The sequence below is a fragment of the Vulpes lagopus genome, chromosome 4, assembly GCF_018345385.1.
Source record: "Vulpes lagopus strain Blue_001 chromosome 4, ASM1834538v1, whole genome shotgun sequence".
Lineage (NCBI taxonomy): Eukaryota > Metazoa > Chordata > Mammalia > Carnivora > Canidae > Vulpes > Vulpes lagopus.
Window position 1 is genome coordinate 48,987,323 of NC_054827.1, and position 21,185 is coordinate 49,008,507.

The 21,185-nt window shown below is 38.9% G+C and overlaps 1 protein-coding gene across 2 annotated transcripts in view; it reads right to left on the bottom strand.

Moving 5' to 3' along the window:
* Positions 1-21,185, bottom strand: part of PTN (pleiotrophin) — a 99,848-nt gene that overhangs the window by 15,806 nt on the left and 62,857 nt on the right. For both annotated transcript variants that reach the window (XM_041751444.1, XM_041751443.1), the window contains 3 exons: positions 7,464-7,579; positions 6,441-6,614; positions 3,984-4,145 (listed from right to left, as the gene is read on the bottom strand). In XM_041751444.1, the coding sequence (XP_041607378.1) occupies positions 3,984-4,145; positions 6,441-6,614; positions 7,464-7,578 (451 nt within the window). In that variant the 5' untranslated portion in view covers position 7,579. Of the gene's footprint in view, positions 1-3,983; positions 4,146-6,440; positions 6,615-7,463; positions 7,580-21,185 lie in introns of those variants that run through there.

The window sequence follows — 21,185 nt, forward strand, 5'->3', positions numbered from 1 at the left end:
GGTGCAACTGAAAAGGCAGTGGTGTCAACCTGACTTTGAATTTGAATCACCCCTTACAAGCTGTGAAGTGTTAGGCAAGTTGCCTACCCTCTCTGGGCCCGTGCTTTGTCAAATATAAAGTAAGATAAATACAATGTAGTGCACAGAGTTGATTTGAAACTGAAGTGAGGAGTGCCTATCACAGTGCCTGATTCAAAATAGTAAGTTCCTTACCCCCTTCTTTCCTCAGTTAAAATAGCAGGAAGCCCTGTTGAGTTGTTCTTTTCAAAAAGGAAAAAATAATATATAATTTTATTGCTTTATAAAAATATTATTTAAATGACTTTTTTTACTGCAGCTTCCACCAGTCTTTGGTAAATGTAATGTGTGGAACTTTTCTTTGAGCATTTACCTTTTATACACATATTTATTCAGCACCTGCAATGTGCTATGCCTTATTCTAAGCAAAAGTGACACAGTAGAGAACAGAACAGGTCAGGTCCCCGCCCTCCTGAAACTTATACTCTGATAGATGTCTTCCAGAACAGTTTTAGAAATAATGTTTGAGAGAGCACAGGCAGTAATTTCTCTGACATCAGTCTTAGCAACATTTTTCTAGATAGGTCTCCTGAGGAAAGGGAAACAAAGCAAAAATAAACCATTGGGACTCCATCAAGATTAAAAGCTTTTGCACAGCAAGGTAATCAATGAAACTAAAACAACTTGCTGAATGGCAGAAGATATCTGCAAATGACATATCCAATAAAGGGTTAGAATCCAAAATCTATAAATAACTTAAGCAACACAACACCAAAGAAACAAATAATCCATTAAAAAATGGGCAGAAGACATAAGCAGACACTTCTCCAAAGAAGACATCCAGATGGCCAACGGGTACATGAAAAGATGGGCAATGTCACTCAACATCAGGAAATGCAAATAAAAACCACAATGAGATATCAACTCAGATACAACACATCAGAAAGGCTAAAATAGAAAATGCAAGGAACAAGTGTTGGTGAGGATGTGGAGAAAAGGGAACCCTCACGCACTGTTGGTAGGAAGGCAAACTGGTGCAGCCACTGTGGCAAGCAGTATGGACGTTTCTCAAAAAGTTAAAAATGCAACTATCCTAAAACCCAGTAATGGCGCTACTGGGTATTCCCCAAAGAATACAAAAACACTAATTAAAAAGGATATACATGCCCCTATGCTTACTGCAGCCTCCTTTACAATAGCCAAATTACGGAAGCAGCCCAAGTGTCCTTTGACTGATGGATGGATGGAGATGTGGTATATATACACAATGGAATACCATTCAGCCATAAAAAGGAATGAACTCTTGCCATTTGCAATGATGTGCATGGAGCTAGAGAGTACAATGCTAAGCAAGATAAGTCAGAGAAAGACAAATACCATCTGATTTCATTCAAGTTTGGAATTTAAGAAACAAAACAAAGAAAAAAAGGAGGCGAACCAAGAAACAGACTCTTGACTAAAGAAAACAAACTGATGTTTACCAGAGGAGAGATGAGGGAGGATGGGGGGAAATAGATGATGGGGATTAAGAGTACACTTGTCATGACGGGCACTAAGGAGTGTACGGAATTGCTAAATCACTATACTGTACTCCCGAAACTAATACAAGACTGAATGTTGACTACACTTGAATGAAAACTTACAAAAATAATAAGAAATCATGCTCCAGAAAGTGTCTTCTTCCATTTAGGAGTCCTCTTTGCACATCAGTGTTAGGCTTTACCTAGTGCTGTGAAATATAGAACTCGCTCAGGCTAATCCCATTTTCAATTAATTGTATATACCTTAATTTTTGATATTTGAAATTACAGACTGTTTACCCACTTAAAATATTTTACCCCCCATTTTTCAAGGTGAAAGCATGAGCCAGACTTATAACCTTCATTATATATTACCAAATGAGAAAATGGAAAACTATCTGCCAGTCCAGTTCAAAAGAAATCCTCACATACTGTCTTTGCCAAATAACCCGAAGGGTCTTCCTGAATCATGTCCCCACACTGTCCTATCTATTCCAGACTTTTCGACATTTTCCATATCCACCCAGCCCTACCACCACCCACCACCTAATCCTTCTCTCATTTTTCCCTACTCATCCATTAGACTGCAGTCTCTCTCCACCACAGGAAGGAACAGAGTAGATTGTGTACACGTGTGTGCACACATGCATGGGCATGCATGCGTATATGCACATGTGAGTGTGTGTGGTCTCTATGAGTTTCAAACTCAGTAATTCTTGTTTCTGGCTGATACTGAAATCTTTCATGGGACATCTCAATTCTCAAGGCTACTGAGGCTGAGATAGCTGGTCTGGGTTACGCCTGGACAACTGGCAGTTTTAGGTAGGAAATTCTAATGTGCAGGCCAGGGTGAGAACCACTATGGTAGAACATGGAGACTTCTTTAATCCCTTTTCTTTCCCATGCTCTATTTATGCTGAACATTTTGGTTCTCTGGCTGGCTACAAAGTAATTTGGACACTGTATATATCTGAGAAGAATTATATCTCCTCCAGTTTTGGAGAAGTCTCATTGGATAGATACGGCCACTAATTTTCATTAGATCCGTGTAGTTGTCTCCAGGGCAAGTAATACTCGTAAAGCTGGCGCACACACACTCATGTACTGACCCCAGCCTCACATCATGCCTTCCAAATACACACTGCAACCAGCAGATTTCCATGATCTGCAAAGGGCAGCTTGAATCCTAGATGTGCCATCTGCAACTCTAGCCTGCATCTGGCCACCAGGCAGTTGAAGGTAACCATATCCATGGACAACTCTATCAGAGGCTAAAGAGCTAGGTCTGTGAAATGAGTCCTTTCTGACTATCAGCAGCAGGCCAGCCAATCCTCCTGATTTTTGGAGGTATTTTATCCCCATTTTCATTTATTATGGACTTCATGTTCATTTTTCTGAGTTTCCCCTTATATTTAATCTGGCCAGTAAGAATTTTCGGGTCCATTTTCAAGCTCAAATATGAGCAAAAAACAGGGAGGTATCTTAGAGTTCCCAGAGACCCACTGTATTCATTTGCATGGGTGGCTTCAACAATAGAAATTCTTCTCAGAGTTCCAGAGGTGAGAAGTCTAAGATCAACAGTCAGCAGGGTTGCTTTATTCTGAGGTGTGTCTGCTTGGCTTGTAGATGGCCATCTTCTTGCTGTGTCTTCATACAATCTTCCTCTGCATGTGTCTGTGTCCTAATCTTTCTTTATATGCCAGACAGATTGGACAGGGACCCACTCATATGACTCATTTCACTTTAAGCTGGCGCAGGGTGGGGGGACACCATTCAGCCCCTAACACCCATGAAACAAGACTGCAATCCCCCCTTGTCTGCCCTCAGCTGAGATTCTATTTCTGTGAAACCATAGCCATGATATTTGTTTTGGTTCCCCTTCTCTGGCATGAGAGCAGAGTGTAACTCTCTGGGAATGACTAGAAAGACAGCCCTACATAATTTTAAAATTCTATGATAAAGGGACTTGGTAAAACTGAAAGAATTGTAAGAAATACAGGAGAAATGTAAAATCATGTGGCTGACTTCATGCAAACTATATATGCTGGATAATCTAGAAGAGACCTGATTTTAGATTTTCTGCCTCATGATCTTCATAAATGTGTTCATCATACTTGTCAGGATGCAGTCTCGATTTAGGACTTGGAATATACAGTCACCATTCAACGACTGGCGTGTTCTGCTAAGTTGTTTATTTGTGCGAGGAGATTATTCCAATCCCCACCCCCACTCCCCATCTGTGCAGAGGATTCTAATTTGAACTCATCAATTGCCTGCTGAAAAGCACTGGTGTGATGCTCAACATACGGGGCTTTTTCAATCCCTTTCTTGAGGTAATTCACCTAAGATTTCCCTCTAGAATATTTGAGTCTCCACATCTGGAAGATCCAGCATGACCCATTAACATATGCATAAAGAAAGCATGCTACGATGACAGGAACCTACCTTGAGGTTTGGGCTTAGTCAGTTTGCCACAAGGCTTGGAGATGGTGACTGTCTTCTGGCAGTCGGCATTGTGGAGGGCTCGCTTCAGACTTCCGGTTCTGGTCTTCAAGGCCGTATTCAGGTCACATTCTCCCCAGGCCTGGAACTGGTATTTGCACTCCGCTAAAGACAAGGTAGGATGAAAGAGAAATCTTTGAGTTCCTCTAGATAGACACTTTTTAACTTTTTGCAGTGGGATCATTGTAGAGTCACATGTAGTTGAAAGAAATAATATGGAGAGATCCCTATATCCTTCACCCTATTTCCCCCCAGTTGTGATTATCTTGCATAACCAGAGTCCATGGACACAACCCGGAAATGCAGAGGGACACATTCCTCAGGGGTTATTCATGTTCTGCCAATTTCACAGACACTCAGTTGTGTGTACCCATGAATGTGTGTGTTTAGTTCTGTGTGAGGTGTCACTTCTATAGATACGAGCAAACACCAATACCATTAAAGTGCAAAAGAGCTCCAACATGAGAGTCCTCTGGGTTATTCCTGTCACAGGCTTAGCTTTGGCACCTTTCTCCCTTTCCATCTCAAGTCCTGGCAATCACTCATCTCCTCTCCATCTCCATAATTTTTGTCATTTTAAGAATGTTATATAAATGGAATCATACAGTATGTAACCTTTTGAGATCAGCATTTTTTCACTCAGCAGTGAAACATTTACTGGAGGTTCATCCAGCTTTTGTGTTTCAACAATCAGTTCCTCTTTTTTTACTGAGTAGTATACATAGTAGGCATATAGCACGGGTTGCTTAACCATTCACCAGGTGAACGATAGCTGGGTTGTTTCCAGCTCTTGGCTGTTACAAGTAAAGCTGCTATCCGCGATTTGTGTGCAGATTTTTAGAGGAATGTTAAGTTTTCATTTCTCTAGGATAAATGGCCAAGAGTGAAACCACTGTGTTGTATGGTAAACAGATGTTTATTCTTACATAAAAAAAAAACCTGTCATATCCCTTTTTATTTTTCTTTGTATTTTTATTTTTTTGTCATATCCCTTTTTAATGTGACTGTACCATTTTACATTTCCATCAAAAAGGTATGAGTGCTCTAGTTTCTTTATCTCCTGTCTAGCATTTAGTGTTATTTGTAACTTGAGTCCTTTTGATAGGAATGTGGTATATAGTGACATCTCACTGGTTTTCATTTCCATTTCCCTAATGAGGAAAAGATATTCAACATCTTTTCAGGCATTTATTTGCCACCTATATTTCATCTATGGTAAAATAATTATGTCTTTTACCCACTTTCTAATTGTATTCTTAGTTTTGAGAGTTCCTTACATATTCTAGGTATACATTCTCTAAGACACACTTCTAAAAAGTGTGGATCTGTAGGTGGATCTGTAGGGGATCTATAGGTGGATCTGTAGGGGAACCCATATATAATTTAAGACTATTGTGTCTGAATTTCACCATGCCCTTATAAAACTTATCACCATTCATAAAAAGTACCTTAAAGATTATAGAGGATGAAAAAGATAGATACAGCATGTATATTCATTGTTTTTCTTTACTGGATTATAGGTCAGAATACATTTCTGCAGAGAATAAGAATATTTGGGGCACTGTGGACCACCATGGCCAAGAAAGACAAGGTCTGGAATGTGGAATAAAGAAGTAATCTGAGTGTTCAATAATGGGTTTAAAAGTTGGAAGTGTTGAAAAGGATTCCTTCCCAAATAGGCAGATGAGGCCTGCAGAGGAATGACAATAGTCAGGGAGAGAAGAGTCTATGGGAAGTGACGATAAGCAGGCCTGCTGGATTTGATATGTAACTCTATTAACCAGTGTGGATGGTGCAGAAAGATCGAAAGAGAGAGGGGGCCTGAAAGTCACAGAAAGAGGACTGGAGAAGAAGAATAAGAGAGGGGGCAAGGAAGGAAAAAGGAATGAGAACTAGAGGGAGAGAGAGGAGAGAAAATAGATCAATGCACACTTAGGAGGGATCAAGGGTATATTTCAAAAAAAAAAAAAGGGGGGGGGGTATATTTCATGTCCCGATTGGTACAAGAGTGGTTCTCAATCTGGGACTGTTTTGACCTCAGCGGTCATCTGGCAATATCTGGAGACATTTTTAGCAGTCACAGTTGGTGGAAGTGAGGAGTGCTATAGGAAACTAGTGAATTAGAAGCCAGAGATGCTGGTAAATATCCTACAACGCACAGAATAATATCCTACAATGCCCTCTACAACAACAACAAAAAAATACACAGCCCAAAAGGATGGTAGCACCAAAGTGGAGAAACCCTGGGGTAAGGCAAGATATCTGGCTATTTGCAACCTGATAAAATCAACTTACTTAAAATAAGTGGTAGTCAATCTGAAAAAGATAATTGGTGGAAAAATGCAAGCATTAGCTCAGAGTGGAAGATTAAATCAATAGGATAATAGGGGTGGGGCTTACCTCCAAATTGCTTTTTCCAGTTGCAGGGGATCTTACATCTCTGGGTCTTCATGGTTTGCTTACACTCAGCTCCAGTCCGGGTGCCCTCCCGAGTGCCCAGGCCACAATCCCCACTGGTGGGCACACACACACTCCACTGCCATTCTCCACAGTCAGACTTCTTCACTTTTTTTTCTGGAAAGAAGAACAGAAAAACAGTCAACCTCTGGAAAACTCTCATTCCTATAACAAAGTTCATTCCAGGGCACCTTAACTGAGGAGTCTGTGCTTTTTGCCTGCATCTTCCCTGTCCAGTCAACAGGAGCACTTTGATGAGTGTTAACCAAATGACGAATCAAGAGAAGGGAGAAGGAAAGCTGAAGGAGATAGAACCAATACTAATGTAACTCTAGGTGCGAGGGGCTGTACCAGGGATTTAATGACATCTCCTTTTAGGAGCACACGCCTCTGTAGAAGATGTTCAAAAACAGTGAAACATGAAAAATAAGGAAACAGTCTATTGGAAGTCACGGTTGTCAGATTAGCATCTCATTGCAAGTCAATGTTCTTTTCTCTGTCTTGGAAATGGAATCGCATAAGCTAAATGTGGTGGATCACAGACATACACAGACTCCCAGCTCCACAGCCTACTATTTATGACACTGGGAGTGACACAGGAAAGATGCTGTATTGCTCTGAGCTTCAGTTTCCTCCTTTGTTAATGTAAGATAAAACAAAAATTCCTTGCAGGACTCTTTCTGAGGAAGAGAGGCAACCTAAAGTAAGACACCTGACGGCCCGTCAGTGTTTTGTACATGGTAGCTACTGATATGATCATTATGTTAATCGTCATCATATCTTAGGGCTTATGATGGAGGGTGGGGGGGTGTCAGGGGTGTCACTTAGCTTCCTCTAAATACATGGAAAGAAGGAAGAAAGGATGGGAGGAAGGAGGGAGGGAGGGAGGGAAGACAAAAATCAGGTAGTTGGATCAGATAGACATTAATCCATGAGCAGTCTCGCCTTCATAACCCTACAGCTTACCTGGCTTCTCTTTCTTTCCCGCTTCAGCAGTGTCCACAGCTGCCAAGATGAAAATGAATGCCAGGAAGGCAGCTGCAAATTTTCGACGCTGCTGCACGTACTGTTGGGACTGCATTCTAGGAAAAAACAGAGCAACAGAAGAAGGTGGTGTCATCCTAAGTCAGAGAGGTAGGCTGGTGGAACTCCTTAACGGAGGGCACCATTTTCCATTTCTGGAATAGATTTTTGGAAGATTTCTATCAGTGCTCTCAGGCTGAATCTATCTTTTCTCAACAACAGCCACTGAAGTAAGTGCATCTGCAATTAGTCAGATATTCACCGACAAAAATACAACGGTTCTCCATATAAGAACTTCACACACAATCATTTGCTTTGCTGAGTATGACTCAGGAATTAAGGAAGCAAAAGAATTTTCATGGCATGTTTTTGAATGGACTCCTGCAGTTAATGTTGCTGACGGTGACACATGGTACTGTGTCGAGAACTACGGTCATCTTTGTAACTCCTAACAATTCCTAGAAAAACCTTGGTGTTGTAGCCCACATGGATAATTTGAATGACACAGCTAATGGATTATCTGGGCCAGTATATTATTTGCCTTTATCTTTAGATGTGTCATAATGACCAACATCTCTGACTTTTTTTAAACGTTTCCTACAATCATGATTATTTTATCATCACTGTTCCATTAGTCATTGGTCCACCAAAGAGTGAAGCAGAAGACAGAAGTACAGCTAACACACTGATTTATTTCAAACACGTGTGTAGCTCACATACAGTCCCGAAATCTTCTAAATTCTAGGATAAAGAGATTACACTCCCTCATAATTTGAAATTCTCCCCATTTTATATGAATCAAAAATCCCAGATTACATTAGAAAGACTGTCCTAGTAGTTGAAGTCACTCATGACAACTAATTGTCAACATGCTCACCCATGATCATTAGCTCTGAGGATTTGTCTTTCCAGAAGAGTGATTTTATATTTCCTTGAGTGTGCACAACAAAACCTCACACACACACACACACACAAACACACAGGACTGAGATCATCCTGTTTTACAGTTTCTTTCTATAATTCAAAATCATCTATGAAATGATATCCTTGTCTGCAAATTTGTCTCCCTCTCTGTGTCATGGGAATACTGTCCCTTATTAGTGTTTTTTTTTTTTTTGATGACTTTGGATTCCATCGTATGAATGAAGCATATTTCATTTACTAATTAAAATGAGTATTTTGGTCATTTGGTCCTTTTGCTGACTTATAAGTCCTAATTAGCTATTCACCATCTCCATCACTCTCTAATACTGGATGCTCTGTTCATCCTCCTAATGCTGAATTTTTATAACTATACTTCACTAATGCTCACACAGAAATGTTCCTATTGATTCTGAGACTTTTCCCGTGCCTTTCATTGGGCATGAATGACATGTAAAGCCAGTCTAGACTTCCTGGCTGGCAAGACTTCTTAGAGTTGACTACCCTGGTGCATCTATACTGATATATATTACCATATATTTGAATATCATGTAAAATTATTAGGTGTAAAGTGAATCAAAGTGAAGTTCTCCTGTTGTTTTCTCCAAAGGCTGGCCGAGAACCTACTCTCAGTGACTACTTTAGAGGCAGTTTTTTTTTTCTTTTTTAAATATTTATTTATTTGAGAGTGAGAGAGGGAGACTGTACACAAGTGTGTGAGTACAGGGAGAGGCAGAGAGATAGAATTTTCGAGCAAACTCCCCGCTGAGCGCAGAGTTCAGTGCAGGGCTCAACCTCGGGATCCATGAGATCATAACCTGAGCCAAAACTAAGAGTTGGACGCTTAACCAGCTGAGCCACCCAGGAACCCTCATTTGAGTTTTCTCAAAGGGTAAATTAACTTTTCAATTCAGAACTTTAAATGTATTTCTTTCCGAGTTAGAATTTGCTTTTACTTTTAACAATTACCTAGGAATACCTGAAGCATTTAGATTCTGGATTAGAGTCCTTTGAGAATTCACAAGTTCCCACTGAGATAGCACAGCTCATGGGCAAACTTTCTGACCACACAATGGGCTGATCCTTGTAGGTTTTTGTAATACTTGCAGCAAGAGGAGAGGGCAGGAGCCCTTGGAGCCCCCCAGAAAACCACAGCCACACCGGCAGACACAGTTCTTAACAGAAAGGTGCTCTCACTGGCTCATTTTAACCTGGGCGTTTCTAGTTTTACATTACTAAGTTCTTTTACATTTATTTTCAAAAAGCTTTCTCTCAAGTCAAATTCACTTCATTTCAAAGGAAAAAAAACCCATCCAGACCAGAATTTCCTAAGGATAAACTTGTTTTAAGTCATGAAGTTGCCTTACTCATCGAGTAAGCTGACAGGAAGGAAGCAGAGAGAGGAATTGGATGAAAGTGGGGAGAGTTAGAATGGAAATGCAGCCATTCTGTTTCTGATATTAATTCAGAACAATTCAGAACCTTAAGAAGTGGGTGAATGGGGAATTTCAGTTTTAGATGCACTGAGGAAAAATGCACACAAGTCCATGTGTACAGGAAGTCTCTCTGTGTAAAATATGCGATCGGCCATGGGGTGAGTTGGAGAATATCTTTCTTCTCATTTCTTTCGCCCCTACCTCCTATTCTGCTTGATAGCTTAGATTCTTCTGGCTGGAGAAAATGAATAAAGATTATTTAATAGAGTAAGGGGTTTCAGAAAAGGGAGGATTGAAATTATCCCCAAATTCAAGTGTTCCCAAACAATGTCCAATTAGCACGCTGATGCCTGCTGCTGTAAATACTTGAGTCTTCAGTACATGTGTAGCTGACAGTTCCCTGCTTGTGGCATTTGCATAGCTGATTGTTTATTTGTCCTTAGCATCAAGTAAAGGCAAGAGTTCTCTCCATATATAGTTTAACCCTGTCCACTCTCCAGCAGGGTGCGAGATGAACAGAGACAGAGACATTGATCACGGCTAAGTTTTTGCACTGAGGGAAATCAAACAGTGGAAGAGGGTGACTTGCCGAACCAGCTGTTCTTTCGAACCATTTCCTTATATTCACCTCCTCTAATTTCCATCTTTCGTTGTACTTGCCCTGATAGATTTAATTTCATAGGGTTTAATAGTCAAATAGAAGACTGCCATAGATGGATGGTGGTTTCTGGAAATTACTGTTGAGTTAATCTCCATCACTCATAAGTGTAAAGCTCAGAGATGAAAGGAAATTAAAGTGAAAGAAACCAACTCAAAGGAAAAGTGTTAGTTTATTAAATCCTCATCCCTTCCCTAGAGAAAAAGCTGACGAGAAGGGGAAAAAAAAAGAGAGTTCCATTTCCTTTAGCATTTTAATAGGATCTGGAACTTTAAAAGGTGTTCAACCTCTGGTATAAACACAAGACAAGGATGCTAGAATCGAATTGGCCCCTTAGTGATCTGTTTGGAAGGACAAACATGGGAACTGGAGGCAGAAGCTTTGGCTGAGGCTCCAGCTCCACCACCTAATTTTGGGAATGTCCTCAGGCAAAAACCAATCATTGGAACTTCTGTTTTGACACCTGCAAAGTGGGAGTGATTATAACTACTTGAGAGGCTTACTGTGAAAATGCAGATGTAGACAGAGAGCCAACCCAGAATATTAAGAAATGTATGATTAGTTGCTGAGTAAAGTTAATTCACCCCTACACTCTTCTTGCCACAAAGAAATATTCTCTTTAACTTTTTAAATTAAGATATATCAACATACAGCATTATATTAGTGTCAGGTGTACAACATAATGACTCAATATTTGTATTGCAAAACGATAATACTTCTTAATGAGAAATAACAGGCATCACACCTTGAACTATCTAGCATCATTCAAAAGCAAAAGACAAAAAAATGAAACCGAAAAGGAGACAGAGAGAGATATGATTTGACTGTCAACTGAAGATTTGTTCAGCGTGATCAGGGCACAAATTCATTCTGCCTTTTGACTTCTTAGGTTAAAATAAATCTGAGGACCTTTATCCTCAGTATTTTCTTTGAAGTTCATGGAAGTCAAGAGGTTCCATGTTGAGAATCAGGGATCATATCAAGGCAATTTAACTTGTATGAAATGTGGGGGAAAAAAAATCTCACTTTGCAACTGTACTTTACGCCCTCGGGGTGCAGAAACCATTCCAATCCCCTTTTTCTGTTTTAAATACCTGGGCCAGGGCCCCAGTCCATAGCAGCTGCTTGGTAAACTTTCTGCTAGTGAAAAGTATCACTAAAACATGGCATCAGAGGAATTAATTTGCCAGCTCAACTGATTTTTCAGTCCTTTGTCTAAGCCAAGAGGATATGAAATTTACTGAGGAAGTTAGGCTGCAGACAACAGCCAGAATCTAAAGCAGTCATCCATAATCAGTGCAGAAGTGTGTGTGTATACACACACACATAACCAGGGTCATCAGTGAATGATGTGGAATGCTTCTGCATCATGTATTACACATCACTAGACCTTTCTAGACTTTGTCATCTATTTGTCCAAACTCCTATGAAATCGTTTTTTTTTTACTTTTTATTGTAAAATCAAAAACACGAGGTACAGAAAACCACAGAAAGCAAATACGTAACTTCGTAAATTATAAATTTTCCACTCCTATCCAAAGCCTTTAACATGCTCCCCATCCCCATCATAGCCCTGTACCCCCAACACTAATATGCAGTAATTGCCTCTGCACTTCTTGAGGGTTTTACTCAAGTGAGCTTCCTTTGACACGTCTCATCTTAAAAACTGATGTCTTTTGAATTGCTCTTTATTACACAGGCTTATCCTCTAGCTCCTTTTTCCTTTTCTGGCTTTTCATTTTTTACAAGAACCAGGCCATTTAATCAGCAGTAGCCCACATTCTGGATTTCGATGATTGCAAATTCATGATGAATTTCAACATTCCTTTGTTCAGCTGCAAATAGGCAGCTGGATGCAGAGGCTTAATCAGACTCAGGTGTGATCCCTTTGGCAGGACTGTAAGTGGCACTGTGCTGTTTCACCAGGAGCTGCACGTTTGTGTTTGGCCCTTCTGTCATGCTAACAGCAATGGGCACTACTCCATGATTATCGGTAGGATATTATGGACTGAATATTCATATCCCCCCAAAACCTGTATATTGAAACCCTACCCTTCGTCATGCAGATGATACTAGGAGGCAATTAAGATCCAAGAAGTCATGAGGATGAGTTCTCATGAATGGGATCTGTGCCCTTATAAGAGTCACCGGGGAGTTCCCTTTCTGTCCAGTTTTCCTCTGCCATGTGAGGATACAATGAAAAGCTGGCAGTCTGTTACCCAGAACCCCAGATCCTGGCACTCTGATCCTAGACTTCCAGCCTCCAGAGCTGTGAGAAATAATAATAAAAATCTGTCCTGAGTTTTGCTTTAAACCTTGTCCCTGGGTTTTTAGTTTTGTTATCTACCAAGCTGCACCATCTATATTTATGGGAGGATTCGGGAAGATTCCAAAAATATCCTGATACCTCCTTCCTCCTGACATTAGCAAATAATTTCATTAAACATTTTGGGGACACCTGCCTTATGCCAGCCATTGGGCTATAGTCTCAGGATACATCAATGACAAGTGGTAAGTTTTATGCTTGTTCTCATGAAACTTGCACTCCAATAAAGTTTACACTGTCAAATAGCCAATTGTGGTTCACTATGTTCTGATAACAACTACAAAATGTCATGAAGTGTAAGGGAAGGACAACAATTTTGCATTTCTCTTTCTTGAGGGTAAACTAAAGACAGGGATTCAGTTAAGGCCAAAGATTTAATTTCCTTTAAGTTCCATATGAAGCAAACAAAACCACTAATGGTCGGATATTCTGTTATGGAGCATTAACTATTAATCACATTCCAATTATTGCAGTCTTAAATTAAATGTCTCTGTTCTCTTATCAGAACTGACCTCAGCTTGAGGGAGATTGTTCAGCTCGTTTTAGGAAGGTATTCAATGAGTTAAACATTTATTATACTATATGCAAGGACCTATTTTAAGTACTCTATAAATATTGACTTAGTTAATATTAACCAATACCTGGAATATCACAAATATTGGTTAATATTAACGAATACCTGTATCCATTTACTCAATTGTTCAAAAAGTCTGTGTATGAAAGAGTTGCATCCTTTGTAGCATAAGCTAGTCTAGGCAGTGGTGGCAAGGAATTGAATTATATGGACCAGAGTACTGACCCTGTGGTGCTTACACTTCGGGGGTAAAGTCAGAAGATAACATGTAAACAAAAAGGCAAGTAAATAAGTTCATAAATAAGACCATTTCTGACTGTGGTAAATTTTATGAACAAAGTAAAAAGGTGAGGTGAGTTTGAAGAGGACTAGTTCGGTAGGTGGGTTATGGATGGCTTCTTCCATACGACTGAGAAAGAGCCAGAAAAATAAAGTATCTCTTACTGATATTTTGCAGCAAGGCCCCTAATTATCACTTTCACTACTCATCATTATCTTCTGAGATGGAACAGTCTTATGTTAGCCTCTAAGCTTTTCTAATTCTTCTGGAATTCAATAATCAGCCATCCAGTCCTCCTGACTGATCTTGTTCTCTCTACTCTGCTAAAATCAATGGGTCCACTGAAGGTTTGACCAACAACCAACAATTTCTAACTCCTATTGACTTACTAGTAAGCAGCCTAGTCAAACCTGAGATCTTACCAGTGTATAATCTATATGAATATCTAATCCCATATTTCAAAAAGTAAACCAACCAAATCATCGTGTTAGGAAATGTTTACCTTCCCCAAGAAAAATAATGACCAGCATTTATTTCATTTAAAACATGATATCTCCTGTTTTCTGACGTGGCAATATAGTAGGAAACCCATTTTTACTAAAACCATGTAGCCTTCTCACCTCTGACCCCTATTAATCTTTACATGGATGTGTAGGTTTCTTGAAAATGGCTTTCTACTTCAAATTCAACTCTAAATACATAAAAACATTCAGGGATGAAAAAGAGGGAAAAATCAATCAACAGAAGCAAGCATTCAAAGGAAATCGATTTGGTTACCTTCCATAATATGACAGTGAAGTTATGTTTATTCAACTATTTTTTGGAGTCACGTGAGTTCAAAAAGGACTTGGGTTAGTTGTAGTATTCCTTTACTGTTTTCATTTGTCATAATCAAAAGTAAGTGGAAATCGACTTTTAGAATGTTCTAGTTTCCTCTTAATCCCTTTCGTATCCATCTGCTACAGCTTGATACAGAGGACTAAGCAAGGGCTTTATAGTAGGTCAGCCTTGAGTTAAGATCTCAGCTCTGGCTAGGTGATGAAGCACTACATTTAATTTCTCTGGAGCTTACTTTTTTTAGCTGTAGACATGGCTCTAAAGTCTGTCTCACCGTGTTTTGAGACGAGAGAGTATGCATGAAAAGTTAGCATCGCAGTACCTGGCACATGGCAGCCCCACAGTGCCTTCTGTCAGTAGGCTTTCTTAACTTCTGTTGCAGCCCCCTTTTTCCTTTATCCTTAACTGTACTAAGACAACAAATTGGCATTTGGAGTGGGATGTTCCTAGAATAGAATGGAAAACACTCAATTTTCACTGGGCACAAATGGCAGTCCAGTTCTCCTCACAGATGACTGTACTATCTTGTGATTTCTCTTGCAGCATGAAGTGGCCTTTCTTGCTTCCTTCTGATCTATATCCTACAAAGCCAAGGTGTAAACAGAATATCTAGAGCATCCCCAAATCTTTCTTTCTCACAGGAGTTCCTTTCCACCTGTGCTCACCCTCGTACACTCAACCCATGGGTCTCTTATTCTCTAAACTCAAAAATATTGTTTCAGTCAACTGATCTTTTGCTCCTGCTATCTCATGCAACCAGTTCTTTCCCACATCTCTCTACCTAGCAAACTCTTATCTCATCCTGAAGTTTCGCATATGGGATTTTCACCTTCAGAGAAGCCTTTGTCAAGGCAACATTGTCCTCTTTTCTTTGGAGCTCACTGTGCCATGTCCATCTCACAAACTCTGCTCATTCACAAACCCTGAAAGCTCAAGGGGCATATTACTGACTCTATGAACGGAAGCACAGAAAACTGAAAAACATCATGAGCCCACAACACCATTATATTTAATAACCATCACTTTGTAAGGCCCCTTTAACTTCTCTCTCTCTTTTTTTTTTTTTTACCATTACTAGCAAACGACTCTAACAGTCATTCCTTTCTTTAAAAAAAATAATAAAATAAAAAATAAATAAAACCAAAACAAAATGAAAACATACAATTACAGAATTGTAAAGCACAAAGCAAGTGGAGAATAAAAATCTGTAGTCACTGAGCAGTTACTGGAGCTCAGGCTCCTCACTAGCTAGTTGACTCACTCCCACACACCAGCCAGGAAGTAAATGCTCATCTCTGAAAAACTGCCAACAATACAAGCCATGAACCTTTTGAGGTCCTCTTAGAATGACTAACATTTAGAATACCCTCTACTGCTGAATTCTTTCAAAAGCCTTAACATCAGGGATGCCTGGGTGGCTTGGTCAGTTAAGTGCCCAACTCTTGATCTCAGCTCAGGTCTTGATCTCAGGGTCATGAGTTCAAGCCCAATGTTAGGCTCCACGCTGGGCATGGAGCCATGGAGCCTACTGAGGGAAAAAAAAAAAAAAAAACCTTAACATCATAGCATAACTTTCAGTGTGTGCATGTGCATTTGTGTATATAACTGTGTGTACACAAACTGTATACATTTTCCTTCAGTAATCCATAAACCTTTTAAGGGAAAAGACACTAACTTTTTGTTACATTCATTTATAAAGTTTAGAACAGTGTTTGACACACAGATGTCAGTGACATATTTTTTAACTGAATAGAATAACATAAATTAGAGAAAAATAAGAGAAAAAATAGCCCAGTGTCAAATATGATAACCCATTCCACTATCTAAAATTGCACTAATCTCACACATGTATGTTCCCTCACCTGGCTTTACTTTTTCCTTGGCACAGATTATTGTTGGACATATTATATCTTTATTTTTGCTTGCCCATTATCCTCTCTCCCAAGACAGCAGACCTCTGGAGAACGGAATTAGGTGCTGGCCGCTGAGGTCATATTGGCGTGGGGAAAGCACACAGAAATGTAAAGACATCCCAGGCAGTGTTATCTAGTTGCAATAGTAACTAAAATACATGTTAATTCATGTGTTTCTTAAATAGCTCAGGACCTTTGATTTTGGAGTGGTTTATTATTTTTTTTTATTTAAGTCAGCTTTCTCCATCTTGCTTGTGAAATGCAAAGTATTCATAGAGGTAGTTTACTTCTAAGGGTACAAAGACAAAAGGTTAAACAAAAACACCACTGTAATCTTACCTTTCCACATTATACCTTTACTAAATAATGGTGATTTCTTCTGTCTCCTACATTTGAGAGAGATTTGTTTCTACGGAGAATTTAGTGGGTTTTTTAAAAAAGATTTTATTTATTTATTTGAAAGAGAGAAGGAGAGAACATGAGCAGGAAAGAGAGGCAGAAGTACATTGAAGAAGACTCCCCACTGAGCAGGGAGCCTGATGTAAGGCTCGATTCCAGGACCCTGGGATCATGACCTGAGCCAGAGGCAGATGCTTACCCTGCCTGAGCGGTACCCTGGGAATTTAGTGTTTTAATTTTCCTTACTTACAGGTTCCCTTTATTTTCAATAACTCTTCTTCAAGTCTAAAATCATCATGTTGATTTATTCTCGAATGGTTTGATCATTGCCTCAGATTCCTAAAGTCTCACATAAATAAGCATTATGTTTATAATGAAGTCTGTTACTAAACAGCCCTTCATTTTGGCCTTGTTAAGCTGTCTTATTTAAATACTAAGCCTTGAAAAGAATACGTCCTAAGCGCATGCATGCATAACCTCAGGTGTACTCTGCTCACAGCACAGAAGTAAATTCAACAGCGTTCCACCTTTGATTTTAACTAAGTGCATATCAATTAGATTGATAAAGTAGGGCATTCATTTAATTTTGCATAACTCAGTATCTCAAATGCAGAGAACTTTCAGGTCAAAATATACTTTATGGCATGGTGGCACCTGCTGGAGAAGTGTGATATTTAGGACATTTTTGTTATACGTCTATTTGCCAATTTTGAAAGCACCTGCAAAAGGCTGAGTCTATGCTGAGCATGGGAATATGAATATGAATATGATACAGCCCTTCCCCAAAAGAGTTCTAAAGGGGAGAAAAGGGAGACAAATGAGTATGATGATTCACGGTGGCAAATATTAGGAAAAATTATACGCACGGTGTTATCTGAGTGTATAGGCCCAAGTACTAATTTTGCTTAGCAAGTCTGAATGAGGTAGAAGGTTGGAGCATTTTTTGAAAAACAAAACAAAAACAGTTGAAGTCTTCTAAGAAAGTAAGGAAAGAAGGGAACTTCAGGCAGAAGAAACCACGTAAGCAAATGGGTGAAGATGTTTGTAATAATATTCAGGGGAAAAATGTGATTAGAATGTAGAGTACAGGGCAGCACGTAGCAATGGGTGGATCTCCAAAGGAGAAGCGGAAGTCAGTACATCCTAGGAGCTGTGAGAGAGGAAGATAGAGATAGAGAAGCAAGGGAAGATCCCGGAGAGAAGGAAAGGCTGCTTGTTATACAAACATGGCTAAAACTATAGTTACCACAGAGAGGAGAGCCACCAATCAACAATCCATCCAGATACTCTACGTGATGGCTCTTTGGGTTGGGTTTTGTTGTTGCTACTTGTCAATTTATGAAGGTTTCAGAGATTTCATTTTGTGGGATTTTTTACAAAGGTATTATCACTGAGAGTCAAGAACAAGATCCAAGACTCAAAAACCTCGCACACAGACGCACACAGACGCACAAACACACACACACACACACACACACACACACACACACACACCCTTCTGATTTTCATTAGAAAAACAAAGTTGGGCTGAAGCAGTGATTTTTAGATCACTGGTGTTTCCACAGAGAGACAGTGAAGGCTGGTGCAAGGCATTAAAAGGGCATCCTGAGCAGGTTTATTGAAAGCCTCCCATGTCCCTCACCTTTATCTCCCCTCTGGCTAGAGCAGTCCTTCTTTCACTACTTTCCTCATTGGTTTCCTTGTAACTTTCACTAGTCAAAAATGAAAAATAAATTTAATAGTCACTGGCCTAGCCAATCTCAAGTCTATGCTGGGGAGGATACAATAACGCAAAACTTTTTGTTCAAAAAGCAGAACTGAACAGATGTCCCACGTATGGTGATGTAAATATGAAATATATTTTGAGTATTCAAAATACCTTGCTTGTGGTATTAACAGGAATTTACATAATTTACAAATAGGAAGTTTACAAGTGTCTATTTCAACAGTTTCATACTTCACAAGAATTTGGTGTGATTTTATCCTTTTATCAAAGATCAAATGCATAGTCTAACAAGTATGATCGTTAAGTATGAGGATAGTATAAAAGAAAGTCATATGGCAATAAAAATTGTTTTAATACTGTGGAAAGAGAAGAGGCTTTGGAGTCAGCAAGATTTTCTCCACGATGACTCCAAAAATATTCCATCAGTGATCCGAACAAAGTAGTCAATCTCTTACTCAGTATCCTCCTTTATGGAAACTTATTATGTAGGCTTACAATCTGTTTGAAGATTAAAATGAGGTAACAGATATAATATGACTGGCATCTCATGTGCTCCATCAATGGTAGCTCCTGTGGTTCTTATCTTCCTCTGGAAGATAGTTGGGATAGAAGACAGCATATCTTTATGAAAGTTAACCAGGGACAGCTTAATAAACATAATGGCAATATGATCTTTTAAGATGGTTTGGAATCTGATAAGTAAATCTGGAATACGAAGCATTCCAGTGGGAGAAACAGAACTGGCTAAAGCTCTACGTGAGAAATCAAGAAACCAATTTAAAGTAAACAGTTCAATGTAGAAGCTATAGTTTACTATATTTTGGTAGTAAAAAGAAGAAAGTACAGCGTAGATAAGCTGGAGTCACAGCAGGCAAAACTTTGAAATCCTAATTATTATCAATAAATATTTAGTGACCACCTACTAAATGCAATTATAGGCTATGTTATAATAATTATATAATATATAATATATATTATACACTAATGTATATTATAGGCTATGTTATAAGAGAGACACAGATGTGAGTTATATCTGATTTCAAAAAAACCTACTAGATTACTAACTTATTATGGAGACCAGGGCAATGAAAGTATATACCATATTTTGTGTGAGATATAAAAATGCTGTAACTGAAAGCAAATGTGTTTATGATAAAAGAAGTGTCTAATGTTCTTTCCAAAATCTCTTCTGAAAAAAAAAATCTCTTCTGAATAGTTAAAGAACACTTCTTAATTTGGGGCAGTAAAAATCCAAACAAAGTCATCTGTATTGACAAACTGAACTAATTTCTCAGTAGTACTAACACATCATAAATAAATGCCCCGTGTTGACTGGAAACAAAAATGTATACTCACTCAGGCTCACTCAGCAAGCAACCACATGTTCTCTACCTTGATCTCAGCAGTGTTTTCATGGGCACACACATCTTGCAGAGATTTATTGCAACTTTCATGTTACTTTACCCCCCCCCCCCCGCAAAAAAAAAGGAATATAAAGTCTGTTTAGGTTAAATAAAAAAGCAATATCCACAAAGCAATCAAAGACCAGTTCATTCCAACCTTACACAATTCTCCCAGAGAATAAGAAAAATAAATAATATTGATTAACTTATATTATGTGGCAGTATAACCTGCAGGTCAAGACCAGACCAGGAAAATGAGGCAGTAAAAAGAGGACTTTCTTATGAACAGAAATGAAAAATTCCTCAACAAAATGCTACCAAAATCAATCAGGAATTACCAGTTTAGGTTTGTTCCCCAGAAAGCAAGGTGGATTTAACAGTCAAAAATCAAGCATCAGGCATACAATAAATTAAGAAGGAAAAAAGTATAAATCTCAGCTTCAATTTAATTTTAAAAAATTAAATCCATCAAGATCACTACCACATTTTCAAGCTCTTCTAAACAGGTCAGTACAGCTTTTATTAACTACTGAGTTCAGGTGGGATCTTTAATAGCTGGTGGCTTTATTTGTTCAAATGAAGTGACTCAATTAAAAACATAACCAACAAAACAGCATGCAGATTTTCATGTTCACTAATATACCATTAAGCAAATGAAAATTATCTGACAATATCATATTGGATAGGTAAAGAATAAATATCCTATGGCTGTGTGAGGCAGAGAATTCTCAGGGCAGCAGTTAGCACCAACCCCAAGAAGCAGCTCTTCTACATTTGCCAAAGGGTCAAACACATAATGAAAGTGAGACCTTGAAGAAGGACCTAAATTTGTGGATCAGCCTGTCACAGACCATAAATCTACACTGGAAATGCAACTTTTACTTTTGATTGCAAAGAAATTACAGAAAATCATAACCCAATAAACCTTAATTGTATATCAAAGGCTGCACCAGGTTTCTCAACTCAAGAACATAGAATTATCAAAGAGCCTGGAAGGAGCAAGATTCTACTCACAGATCAATGGAATTACCCCCAAAAGCTACCAGGAAGAATAAATGAGTTCAGTAATGCTGCAGAATACCAGATCAACATACAAATATCAATTATATGACTATATATTTGCAAGATATGTATCTATCAAAGGGTTTCAATCTAGAATATATAAAGAACATTTACAACTCAATAACAATAA